The sequence below is a fragment of the Liolophura sinensis genome, chromosome 13 (genome assembly GCF_032854445.1).
Source record: "Liolophura sinensis isolate JHLJ2023 chromosome 13, CUHK_Ljap_v2, whole genome shotgun sequence".
NCBI classification, from domain to species: Eukaryota; Metazoa; Mollusca; class Polyplacophora; order Chitonida; family Chitonidae; genus Liolophura; species Liolophura sinensis.
In genome coordinates, this window is record NC_088307.1 from 24,707,872 (window position 1) to 24,721,491 (window position 13,620).

The 13,620-nt window shown below is 38.0% G+C and overlaps 1 protein-coding gene across 1 annotated transcript in view; it reads right to left on the minus strand.

The window, feature by feature from the left end:
* The window catches only part of LOC135480799 (dynamin-1-like), a 46,189-nt gene that overhangs the window by 20,789 nt on the left and 11,780 nt on the right, over positions 1–13,620 (minus strand). Inside the window, 13 exon segments of the mRNA XM_064760725.1 lie at positions 4,588–4,644; positions 4,646–4,702; positions 5,741–5,766; positions 5,769–5,788; positions 6,037–6,194; positions 7,972–8,110; positions 8,816–8,883; positions 9,215–9,350; positions 9,883–10,077; positions 10,439–10,547; positions 11,117–11,215; positions 12,436–12,639; positions 13,392–13,541. Coding sequence (XP_064616795.1) covers positions 4,588–4,644; positions 4,646–4,702; positions 5,741–5,766; positions 5,769–5,788; positions 6,037–6,194; positions 7,972–8,110; positions 8,816–8,883; positions 9,215–9,350; positions 9,883–10,077; positions 10,439–10,547; positions 11,117–11,215; positions 12,436–12,639; positions 13,392–13,541 — 1,418 coding nt within the window.

Below are 13,620 nucleotides of genomic sequence, written 5' to 3' on the forward strand. Positions count from 1 at the left end.
TCCAACATGTTAAAACAAATGAAGTGAAGACTTCAAGAAATCAAAAAGCAGTCTGAAATGCGGTTCTGTAGGTCAGTGACAAAGAATAAGCTTCTGAAGAAATTCTGATAATTACTTATGTTTCACTGTTTCTACCTTTAAATTAGTTGTAAGCAGCCCAAGCCCAAGGCATCACAAGGGAGATAACCCATGTACCCATTCAAATTTTAATGGCTGATTTTAGAGCCATGCGGAAAGTCTCTTGTTAGTGATGTTAATAAGCTTGTGTTTACCAAGGTCACGCATCCTTCCATAGAAACAGAAGAATGCTTAAACCTTAGGTACAAAGATATTTTGACAGCATTTTTTTAACCAGACATGACAACTTCATGCACCAAATCCAAGGCTTTGAGAGATGACATTCCACCCATATTAAGGGGACACAACTCTGTCGACTGTAATAAAGGGAGGGAATTAGCAATCCAAACTTAAAGGAAGCTGTGTGAAAAGGCAATCAGTTGTTAAAGACTAAATCAATACTTGCCAAAAAAAAAAAAAAAAAAAATTGCTGCATAAAACATTGCAGTGACTAGAAAAAATCTAGAATGTACAAGAGGTTTTGTGTTCTTTCCTCCATGAATAAACCTGTAATACAATGTCATGAATGAATCTATGGATGACAAAAGGTACCTATTATCAGTGTTAATCAAAGCAAAGGTTGGTCTCCGAGAGAATATTCCTGTCTCCATATCCCGGATTTTCAAGCAGTCTAGAGGAAGCAAATATTTCTTGTCCTTCTCCTGAAATTCAAGCGGGAGTGTTGAGACGAGATCAGAAAACACTAGTTTAATGGCCAAGCCTAACTAAAAATATGACATGCTAACAGCCAATACTAAATTGGGATCAAAAAGAATTTATGAAATTTAATTATGCTATTATTCCAAGCTGGCTTAAGAGTTGTCCTTCCACTGAAATTCAAGCGTCAATGTTGAGCAGTGATCCAAAAATACTAGTTTCGTAGCAAAGCCTTAATTTTCTTGTGAGTCATTTTAACAGACAATACTAAATCTTTACCAAAAAGGCACTTAAGAAAATTAAGTAAGCTATTATTCCAAGCTGACTTAAGGGTTAGCTTTTTAAAGTTAAGAGCAAAAAACAAAAAATAAATAACACCAGACATGATAACATACGTTTTGGGTGAAAAAAGCTTTTCTGTTTTTCAGAAGTTTATACAGTGCTTAAGAACTGTATCCCTTTTCCTATGGCTGTACACATAAAATTATTACAAACTACTTGTAGCAATATTTACACATAAATGATCATATTTTTTCCTTTCATTGGAAAATTCTGACAATTTCCACGGAAAATTTATTTACATCATTGTGCTTGAAATCCACTGTGGGTGTGTTAGTTTTTCTTGACTGCCACTAGTGAGACAGCGGCATGTTAAACGTTATGAGGCAAAAACATAAACTGCTCATAAGAGTAATTCTAACGATAAGGAAAGAAAATCTTCTAATCAGAGTAATTCTAATGATAAGGAAAGAAAATCTTCTAATCAGAGTAATTCTAACGATAAGGAAAGAAAATCTTCTAATCAGAGTAATTCTAATGATAAGGAAAGAAAATCTTCTAATCAGAGTAATTCTAACGATACGGAAAGAAAATCTTCTAATCAGAGTAATTCTAATGATAAGGAAAGAAAATCTTCTAATCAGAGTAATTCTAACGATACGGAAAGAAAATCTTCTAATCAGAGTAATTCTAATGATAAGGAAAGAAAATCTTCTAATCAGAGTAATTCTAATGATAAGGAAAGAAAATCTTCTAATCAGAGTAATTCTAACGATAAGGAAAGAAAATCTTCTAATCAGAGTAATTCTAACGATAAGGAAAGAAAATCTTCTGATCAGAGTAATTCTAACGATAAGGAAAGAAAATCTTCTGATCAGAGTAATTCTAACGATAAGGAAAGAAAATCTTCTAATCAGAGTAATTCTAACGATAAGGAAAGAAAATCTTCTAATCAGAGTAATTCTAACAATAAAGGAAAGAAAATCTTCTAATCAGAGTAATTCTAACGATAAGGAATTACCCTGATGAACAGATTATGTTTCTGCCTCATGACATTTAACATGCCGCTGTGTCACTGGTTGGGGACAAGAAAAACTAAAACATGCCACCTAATCATGAAGAAAGACTGAAATTTCAATTGTTTTTCCTGAAAAATTTATAGTCAAATTAAGGTTATGTTATAGAAAATGTAAAGTAAAATTTCACTTTTTTGCATTTTTCCCAAAAGGCGTTTATGTATGAATGATAAGCTGATCGATCACTTGTATCTGCGGCTAAAAGTTTATATTTTACACGTCTGTTTTTTTTTTTCCTAAATTGTTAAGAAATTTTAGACTAAATGAGGATATGGAGCCATGTCATTAAGTTTAGGAGGAACACTGCAACAAAAACACAAAAAAATGCCCACACACACATACACACTTTGTCCTGCACAGTTGCTTTGTTACACAATTCACAAGCTTTTGGGGAATACTATTTGTCAAATTGTGATCAATGATTTCTGCACTATTTCTATTTGGAACACCAAATCAAATACATGAAAATCACACCCAGTGTTGGGTGACACCAAATATGACACCTAATTAAGCTGTCACATCAGGTCGACGCCAAACATGACACTGTGACTTGCTATAGTACTTCATAGTACCAAGCATTAAGTATGAAACTGTATCCAGCAGTGACCTTAACAATCAATAGTACGCCATGCCACTTCGTAATATTAGATTTTGAGTGGCATTTTGTAAGAATATACATAAATCACAATGAAATACTGATATTCATTTTTACCAAAGCACCAAAAAATATGTTTAAGTTTAAAGCAATTTAAACACATGATAAGGTATGAATAATTAAAAAAAAAAAAAAAGCTCAATAGAAATAATTCTGACTTCTACAAAACTATTTTGGGAAATAGCTGCATCAAATTTTATCATGACTATAAATTTAATTAAAATTTAATTATAAATTTAACCTTAATTTAACATAATAATAACGTAATCAGAATATTTCCGGTGAAATATGAAAATATACACTGAACAAAAATATAAACGCACGAACAAATATTTTCTGTTATTTATATGTCACAAAATATAGTACATATCCCAAAAGAATGGGACATATTTCTGAACAATTCAGCTTTAATTTGCGAGCATTGCAATCAATTCTCAAGCAATAGCCCTGCAGTAATGGCAGGAAGAGGACAATGGGGGTCAATGGGTCAAGTTTACAGACGTCAGTAACGCGTGTGACCACCATTGGCCTCGCGTAGAGCTGTCCACCGGCGACGCATGGTCATCACCAAGTTGTCAATTGTGGGCTGGGGGGATGTTGTCCCAGTCCTCCTGGAGTGCCACTCGCATTTGGCGAATGTTCTGGGGAACTGGAACCCGGTGGCGGACACGCCTATCCAGAACATCCCAGAGGTGTTCAATGGGTGACATGTCTGGTGAATACGGCGGCCAGTTGAGGACAGGAATATCCTCCTCCTCAAGGAAGTCCCTGCATATGCTGGAAGTGTGTGGGCGGGCGTTGTCGTGTTGGAAAGTCAAATGATGGAGCACCACAAAGGGCGCAACAATAGGTCTAAGGTTTTCATCTCGGTAACGTTGTGCATTAAGGTTGCCGTCGATGAAATGCAGACGTGTGCGCTGTCCATGACAAATGCCTGCCCACACCATGACACTTCCGCCACCGTAAGCCACCCGTCGCAGGACATTAGCGTCAGCATACCCCTCACCAGCACGGCGCCAAACCCGAACTCTGCCATCAGCATGGTGCAGCTGGAAGCGAGATTCGTCACTAAAGGAGCACAGTCCTCCAACGAGCAAGTGTCCAGCGCACATGAATATTGGCCCAGTCCAGTCGTGTCCGACGTCGGGCTACCGTTAGGTCGATGCCCTGGTGTGGTCGACGTGACCGGAGATGAGCCTCCCGCAGCCGGTTCCTGACTGTCTGGGCTGAAATCTGCCTGTTGTGAAGACCGACAGTCTCATCAGCAGTTCTGGTTTGCTGGGCGGGGTCCGATCACGCAGGTGTTGGAGCCGCATGTGCTAGTCTTGTGAGGGCGTGGTCACACGTGGCCGGCGTGGCATGTCGGCATGTGGCACAAATCCACACTTTGGGGTGGCCTTTTACTGAGCAAGCTGTAAGGAATGTCTGCGTGTTGCTCACGCACACTGACCATCGCACTGTCACGCCCCATTGGTCACATGGGTTGACTTTTTTCAGCATATGAGTATACCCACTCAGAATGGTCAATTGCAATGGGACCACTTGTGTTGTGCAACACGAAAGGACCTATTAAACAAATATATCACTGGTTTGACCATTTCCAAATAATGGTCAGTTTGACTTGGATATATAGGTTGGTGCGTTTATATTTTTGTTTCAGTTTAGTTCAATTCCCATCATAAATTGCAATTCTGCTTTGTCCCATTTTAGCATAAAACATTTTCAGCCTAGTCCATTACATAAACTTCAACTTTTGCCTTTTTTTTTGTCATACATATTAATTCACCACAATGTTTTTCTTACCTCCTCATCCTTGAACCAGGAGAGCGTCTCTGCAGTCAGCACAAACCAGAAGTCCTTTTGACCCTCCCTTCATGAAGCTGATATTATGTAAAGTTAACCAGCCTTTACGAATCACCTGCAGGCACATAGGAACAAGGTTATGGTCAAGTAAGCACAGTAAACAACATGCTGCTGGTGAGCACTTTCTTATGTTAACCCTATGCAGCTACCAGAGGTTGCTTTAACACATGATATGACAGAAAATTACACCAGATAAAAGTAAAAACAAAACATGAGGTACATATCTATCAAACGCATAGTGACTTTACTATAAATATTCGACCTTTTTCAACCCCTAAAGCACGTCTTTCAGTGGAATTCATGCATACAACTATTATGTTAATCAAGCTAAAAATTATTTAATGTATTTATGTCACAAAATATTCAAGCTGCATAAAGCTGTGCAAATTATTTCTGCACAGCCATAGTTTACTCAGAATGTTCATAAAAAATAATGGACAGCACTGGCTGTTGAAAAGGTTGAGGCATAAGGGTGAAGACTTCACGACTAGAATTAAATGTGTTGCTACTGAAATCTAAAAATTTGTACACTGATTCTTTACTGCAGAACAATGAACCGACCACAATTCGAGTTCAATCCTGTTCTGAATTTGGCTTTTTAAGCACCTGTAATTGATGACTTGAGTTGTAAGTTAATCAATAAATACGAGCCTTAGGCCCTCGCGTCATGAAGTGATTACCAGCATCCTGACTGTAACTACTGTGACTGTACATAAACACATCAAAGATTTACAAAACTGAAAATCTTCAATCTTTTCAACGACTTCAGAACTTTTTTGAAGTGGAATTTACGCTTAAAATTATTATGAAAATGACTTGTTCCAGCCATTAAAGATGCAAGCTTCATAAAACTGCAAATTATTTCTCTACACTCCATTGTTCATAATTAGGGAATGTTGCCATGGTAGTTACAAACAACTTAGTTCATCACCACTTGTTGGAAATGGGACATAATTATCAATAATTATCAATAATTATCAATAATTATTTTGGTATAAATAAGTTATAGAGAGATGATATACATGTACCACAGAACACCATCTTTGATCCTACAAATTATTTTTTCAAAGAGACTATTTCAGAGATGCCATACCTGATTCCCGACTTTTCTTTTGTTGTGCTTTCTGACTTTTGTTGGGCACTGTTGAAAAAAAAACAAAAAAAAACAAAATCAGAATCAAATTCAAATATGGTCCACATCAGAATTCTATTGTATCATTCACTAAAAAAAAAAAAAAAAAAAGAAAAAAAAGGGTTCAAAAATCAATATTCTTGTACAAGTAATATTTTGAAATAATTTTCAACATGTCAACAAGCCCCCAGACAACGCCAGCTTATAATTTGAGCTTTTTTCACGTGCATTTAAGAGGAACCCCTGATGAAACTTACTTGGCGAATCCAATGAAATCTTCATGGTTTGTGTTCATGTACGCCAGTTGGACCTCCACCAGCAATAAAATCTGCTCTTTTGTACACTGTTCCCGCTCTCTAATACGCGTGTTCACAATACGCTCTGTTTCTTCTCGTAACCGTGGGTAACGATTCATCTGGGGAAAGAAAAACATGGAATATGGTTAAACTGCAGTAGGAAGTTTCAACCTCAATAAATTTTTTTGTGAAGAAAAAAAAACTTTATTTATTTATCTATTTGATTGGTGTTTTACGCCCTACTCAAGAATATTTCACTTATACGACGGCGACCAGTATTATGGTGGGAGGAAATCGGGTAGAGCCCAAGGGAGACCCACGACCATCTGCAGGTTGCTGAGAAACCTTCCCACCTATGGCTTTATTTCAGTGTCTACAGTAACTGCATATTTAAAAAATAAAGGTTAGCTTTTTGCGGGAAAATTACTTAGTTACACGCAATGAATCATGGGGTACACTTAGGCAAATCTGAGAGTGGAACGCGCCCACCCCCAAAAAAGGGACACACAAACGGTTTGAAGATGAGAAAGCAGCTGCTCAAGTCTGCACCATAACACAGCAGATTGTCAAACAACAGGGTAAAGTGCTTATAAACAATGTATAATTAAGTTGCACTTATAATCTAACATGTCCCATTAGACTCCACAACATGCTTTACTGCTCTAAAAATCACTAGATTGAAAACTGATGAATGATTTGTGATATGTTATAAATAACTCCAACAACTATTTTTTTTTCCTTAAAATTTTGGTCAGAGTTATTGCAGTCAGCATGCAGAGTTCAAGAAAACTACATATTGCCATTTACAGGACAAACATTAAGCTCATCTATATTAAACACACAGCTTTATTGGTCTGAGATTCGTGACTAAGTGACATCTCATTAAATCAGTGAGGCATTACAAAAACACTAATTTGTTTAGAGGTAATAATTTGATTGGTGAATCCAAGATTTTTTCACTTGTCCAGTTCACGGGATAAGGAAACTGGATATGCTGGAGTGCCCTGTGTAAATCAACTGCCCTGTGTAAATCAACTGTCTTTCACTAAGAACCTGACAAACCTCTTGACAAAAAAGTTACAGCCAAACAAGCAAGAACTGAATTTGAGCATGTACATCACCTGAAGTGAGAATCATGCTTAGGTTGAACTTAAAGGCTACCAAAGAGTTTAGCCTGATGCATGAGGTGCAAAGTCGTGGATTTTGTAATTCACGGTGATTAATATACACACAGAGCATCAAGAATGGAACATTTCCCTCAAAGTCACTGTGCTTTAAATGGACACAAAACCTCAGTTCAATACATGCATCACTTTCTGAGATGTCACTGCAGACACTGATTCCAATACATAATACACTAAGACAAAAATTTTGTAATTTTAATTCAACGATGGAACACTCCGCTGCTACTGCGCTCTACATACATGCAAAGCCTGTGCTCAACACATGCAGTACTTTCTAAGACACCACTCCTAACATTTTGTTTAACTTTGCATTCACTCCTACTGAACAATGACGTCGACGCTAGGGGACTGACATAAGCTACGCTACGTATAAGCTACGTATTTTGTATGTATGTCTGTATGCCTGGGGTTAATGTTGTGCTTAACAATTTTTCAGTCACATGACGATGAGGTGTCATTAGTTGTGTGTACATAAATTGTGTCTTCTTATGGCAGGGCGAGTCCATGCAGTTAAAGTGCTGCTGCCACTGAAGTATCATGCTGAAGACACCAGACAAGACACTCCACCAGTTACATTATACAACAGGTCAACCAGTTCTGTTTCCCTGCTCTAACTTCCCAGAGTTGAGCTCCATGCGCCTGTACTTTGTAGCAGCGAGCCAATAAACCAGAGACTAAACTAATTTGAGGAAGAAAAGTCTGTATCTCTTACCTGGTCACTCATTTTGCGGACTATGTTTGTGAGTTCCTGTATAACCATGTCGACACACTTCACTGATGGCTCTCGCAATTTGGAAATCTGTTTCTTGACAATTGTCTCAAAAGCCATGTCTGGTGTGAACAGGCCAGTCCTTATCAAGGGAAGAACAAAAATAGAGATTGTCAGTGATACCATAGAAGTATAAAATCCCCTTTACCATGAAAGCTAGGAAAACTTACTTGATAAAAAATATGTTACGAATAAGCGATCCATGGACCTGAGAAGACAGGCCATCGAAAAGTCCATATATCAATTCGAAATAGAGAGGATCTAGTCCATACATGCAATTCTGTAGAATACGAGTCACAGTTTCAGCTGAACTTAGCTGCTGACTTTAACTCCTGGACCACAATCACGGCTTCATGAACAGTTCGCACGTCTCTATGGTTACAATCACTGCATGTCTCTATGGTTACAATCACTGCATGTCTCTCATGGTTACAATCACTGCATGTCTCTTATGGTTACAATCACCGCATGTCTCTTATGGTTACAATCACTGCATGTCTCTGGTTACAATCACTGCATGTCCCTATGGTTACAACCACTGCATGTCTCTATGGTTACAATCACTGCATGTCTCTTATGGTTACAATCACTGCATGTCTCTTATGGTGACAATCACTGCATGTCTCTATGGTTACAATCCCTGCATGTCTCTTATGGTTACAATCACTGCATGTCTCTATGGTTACAATCACTGCGTGTCTCTATGGTTACAATCATTGCAAGTCTCTTATGGTTACAATCACTGCATGTCTCTATGGTTACAATCAATGCATGTCTTGATGCTTACCTGATACCATGAATATTTTTGATAGCAAAACTGATCTCTCGTCGTAATTCCTTTTCATCAAACTCCATCTAAAAATAGAAAAAAAAAATTTACTTTCATAATCAATCCTACAGAAAAGTGCTGCTCAGATATTAGGGTCCCAATGAGTTTAGTTTAATATTTCACCTAATATTTCAAGATATTTAAGAGATTTCTGACAGACATCAGCTCAACACATATACTTCGCTCTCTTTGTTGGTAAGTCAGTCTGTCTGTTGGACAGATATTCATTCAAATTTGACATTGTATCATTTACCATGGGTAAATGATAGAAGAGTGGGCTTGAGGGCAAGCTGACATCGATCTTTAGTGGGAAGTCGCAGTTACTACAATTATGTTTACAAAAACAATTTTATGTACCTTGACCAGTTCAAATGGGAATCGTTCGTGGAAAATTCTGTTGATTTTGGCCCCTCCGGACAGTTCCATGGTGCTGACCTCCGCCCCAGAGCCCTCAATACTCTTCTCGATGTCCACGGCGAAACCCTGCACCATCCTGGCAACAGTGAACACAGATAAAACACTGACCAGAGGTCAAAATAACAGGGTGTCCACGTGTCCCAGAGCAACAAAAGTCACATATGTCATAAGAGTTTTTAGTAAACTATTCATGAAAAATTCTAAAATATTTTTCCGTATCAAAAAATCAAAAGTATTTTAATCTGCATATTTGAATTTGTTTGAAAATAGGAGTGACTGACTACCCTTTACAAACCGATTAAATTGGGACATTAAGTCTCATTGAAGTCAATTTTTCACTGATTTCAAGACACACATTGGTACATGTATAAATGTTACAGTGACTATGGCAGAAATCATACCAAAATCAATTTGTTCTTTTTTATTTACATGCATTTCCCTGGGCTAAAACACTCTCACAAAACTTTCGAAGTCAATTTTTGTTAACTTTCTCTCTAACTAATGCCACTTTATTTGTATGTTCCATAGTCTAAACAACATAATTACTAAAAAGGTTAACAGAATTTTGATTTATAAAGGTTGCATTTAAAGTAACAAAAAGGACTCACTGCATCATGGCTTTGGTCTTGCGCGCGGGATCGTCTGGCCTAAAGTTTTTGTACTCTGCGACATCTTTCTCCATGGACAGGATCTGTGACTGAAGACGGTTCCTCAATGATGGTAGCGTGTCTCGGATATGATTGGTTAGCTGCTGGTTCAGCACGCGCTGGAGGTACGGGGTTCCCATACGGTCAGCCATGTGTCTGTCAAGTTAACAACAGGTTGACTGGTTGAGAAACCTTGTCTTTTATTGATTAGTTTAATGTAATACAAGAGTAGTGCAACTCTGAAAAACAAAAGACTCAACGATGTATTAAGTCAAATTGAGACTTTCGTTATTTCAGAGTTACACTACCCTTTGTCTAGGGAGTGACAAATATCCGCAAGCTAACCACCTCATCAGACTCTTGTCAAAATGAATGAATGAATGAATGAATGAATGACCATAGCCCAACGGAAGCATATGTATTATACACATTTCTTGGAATGTTTGTTCTTGCATTCCAGAGAGGAATGTTTTTTGTTGCACAATGCCAGCATGAGTTTAAGGAGTTGTATACTGACCTGTAGGCCGGATGACTGAGGAAGAACTTTCTCTCTCCTGCTAAAGCTGCTCGGATATCCTTCTTCCCATCAATGTCCTTCTGACTTCTGTTGACAACCCCAATGTATCCTGAGCAACAAAACAAAAACAAGACACTGGAGATAATTTAATCATGTATTTGATAACATACTCAAGAATTTTTCAGTTTATGAGTGGACCAAGCTGGTATGCCTGACTTAAACCACTGACCTTGGGCAAGCTATTCGCAAACTTTGCCTTTTGTGATGCACAGATGTGCAGACTATATTGGCAAAGAGGTCTTTAGCGAATATTAGGCTGTGCAAATGGCATCCTAAGATTCTACAACTGGTGACGGTCCATAAAGTCCTACAGGGAGAGCAGGGAACAAATTTTCATGTTTAAGACTGGGTTTGAACCCATGCTAGGTGACTCATTGTGATTACTTTAATAGGCCAGCAGCTTAACTGTTGAAGCAAAGCCTTTTCCAACAGAACATGGTATACTTGAGAACAAACATCCCAGTAACATAATAGTGTTTGATCAGTTTATTAAAGACAGCCTTCGGTGGCTTCTGATGTGCCACAGTACAATACTACATTAGAGAACTATGATTGATGAGAACATAAGTTTACAAGCTGTTTGATAAAAAAAAACAGAACGAACAAACAAAAACAAACCTCTGCGAAGTGGGAGTAATCTGTTCTCTAAGATGTTACTGGCATCTGTCCCTTCATCCATCAAGTCCAGCTTTGTGATAACACCAATGGTACGAAGACCTGAAACATGAAGCAAGACTTCATGTATAACCACGTGTAAATGACTTTTCAGCTTTTCTCCACTAAATGGTTATTTTACATATATTCTAGCAGTAGGTTATGGGTCTATGGACAAATTAGAATAATTTCTTTCACTTTTGCTTAACATCGTACATTTTTGGTGAAGGAAACCAGGGTGTGCTTTCACTGCGCAAGCTTTTCCCATAAATATGGCCTTATGGCACTATACCCTAGACAATGTTTTTTTTCACAAAAAAAAAAAAAGATCAAGAAATATGACTTACAAAGCTTTGTGAAAGTGGATCGCTGGAGTTTTATACTGGTTAGCTGTTCAAAAGGCTAGATGTTTCAAATATACAAGCTGTTAGTACAAATATCCATTGACAAAACATTCAAAAATTTGGTTCAACTAACTGAAACACAGCAAATGACCAATAACTTTAAGACAACCACATTCACACATCAGTTCACATCACAAGCTCCCAGGCGGGATCTATATGGATTATCATCAATGATGTCTTGATGAACACACTCTCCTTTGTCCCCAGAATGGTGCCTGCATACTTAAGGTATTTGTCCATTTATTTTACTTATTTGATTGGTGCTGATTGCCGTGCTCAAGAATATTTCACTTATACGACAGTAGCAGCCACTATGGTGGGAGGAAACCAGACTGAACCCGGGGCAAACCCATGACCATCTGCAGGCTGCTGCAAGACCGTCCCTCGTAAGGATGTAGAGGAAGTCAGCATGAGCTGGACTTGAACTCACAGGGACCGCACTGGCGAGAGGTTCCTGAGTCTCAGCCACGGAGGCCCCTCAAATCACCAATAAGTAGAGATAAACAAAATTCACAAATCAGTTCACATCACAAGCTCCCAGCTGGGATCTGTATGTATTACTCTGTCAATTTATTCTCGATGAACACATTCTCCACTATTCCCCAGAACGGTGCATGCATTCTGCAGGTATTTCAGAATATGAATGTCAGTGTTTTAGTTTCACTGTCAAGTTCTTTTTTTGTAAGCTCAGGAAATGTCATTAATTATCCCTTTTGGTCCAGAAACTTATATTTTTTCTGAAGGATACCATCCTGCTTTCCAAACAAGCCCCTAAACACCTTTCTAAGACCAGCAGAAAATGCAAAATCCAGCAAACTGTTGAACTTAGGTCAGCTACTACATTAACTGTCATGTCCTAAGATGACTGTGACGACGTACCCTGGGGGTCGACCTCCTTGGCTATCTTGAGGGCGTCCGAGTTTGCCAGATCGGTGTTGGCCGGCGACACGGCCAGGATGAGGCAGTTGTCCTTGCTGATGAACTCCATGATCATACTGCGGATCTGGATCTCAATGTCCGCAGGCTGGTCCCCGACAGGTACTTTAGTCATCCCAGGTAAGTCAATCAGTGTTAGGTTCAACACTGGCAACAAGACAAAAGATTTTTTTTTTTCAATTTATTATTCTGATTGATGTTTTACGACACACTCAAAAACATTTCACTTACATGGCAGCAGGAAACCCGTCAGAAATCCAGGACCATCCACAGATTGCTGACAAGACCTTCCCTCATATGGCCGGAGGGGAAGCCGGCATGAGCTGAACTTGAACTCACAGCAAGCACATTGGTGAGCGGCTCCTCCTTTTATACATAAGAACTGTACAGTCCATGTACAGATCTTATGGTTTTTGCACTGATTTTGCTTTATATTAGCTGAACTTTGCAGCACACATTAATAGCAATGACATTTAGGATATTTTTTTTTACATAGTTTAATTTAAGCTAATCTTGTATTAATGTAATCTTGTATTAATGTAATCTAATTCTGGTTTTTATTGTGAAAAAAGCAAGTAATGTTATGTTGAAAATCACACAGTGCAAAATTCTGTTCTCAAATCTCTATTTTTCTGGAGACAAACACTGTCAACTTCATAGGGAATGCATAAACCATAAACATCTGATGTATTAAAGTACAAATTGAAGAAAAAAAGTTGATTCAAATAAGAGATCAATAGCCATTCATTTTCATAATGATCATGTCTAAAATCTCAATCTCTTCTTATCTCATTTGTAACAGGTCATAGCAAGTACTTTTATTCCATAAACAACGACACGGCAAAAGTTTATTTTGGCGAAAATACACAAATCCTTAATATTAAAAGTCAATGACATACCATGTGGCGAATATACTCTAAGATTTATTGGAATGTTGGAAATTCCTTTGTTGCCGCCAGTCACCCGATCAGTTTCATCTTCAATTTCCTTGCGAACCTGATCAAAATCCACAAACTTCTTCCCTTTACAATGAAGGAACTCTGCATATTCTAAAATCAGAAAAAAAACACACTGCTGATATGAGAGAAAAAAAGAAAATACACTGATTCAAAAATTACAAATATTGTC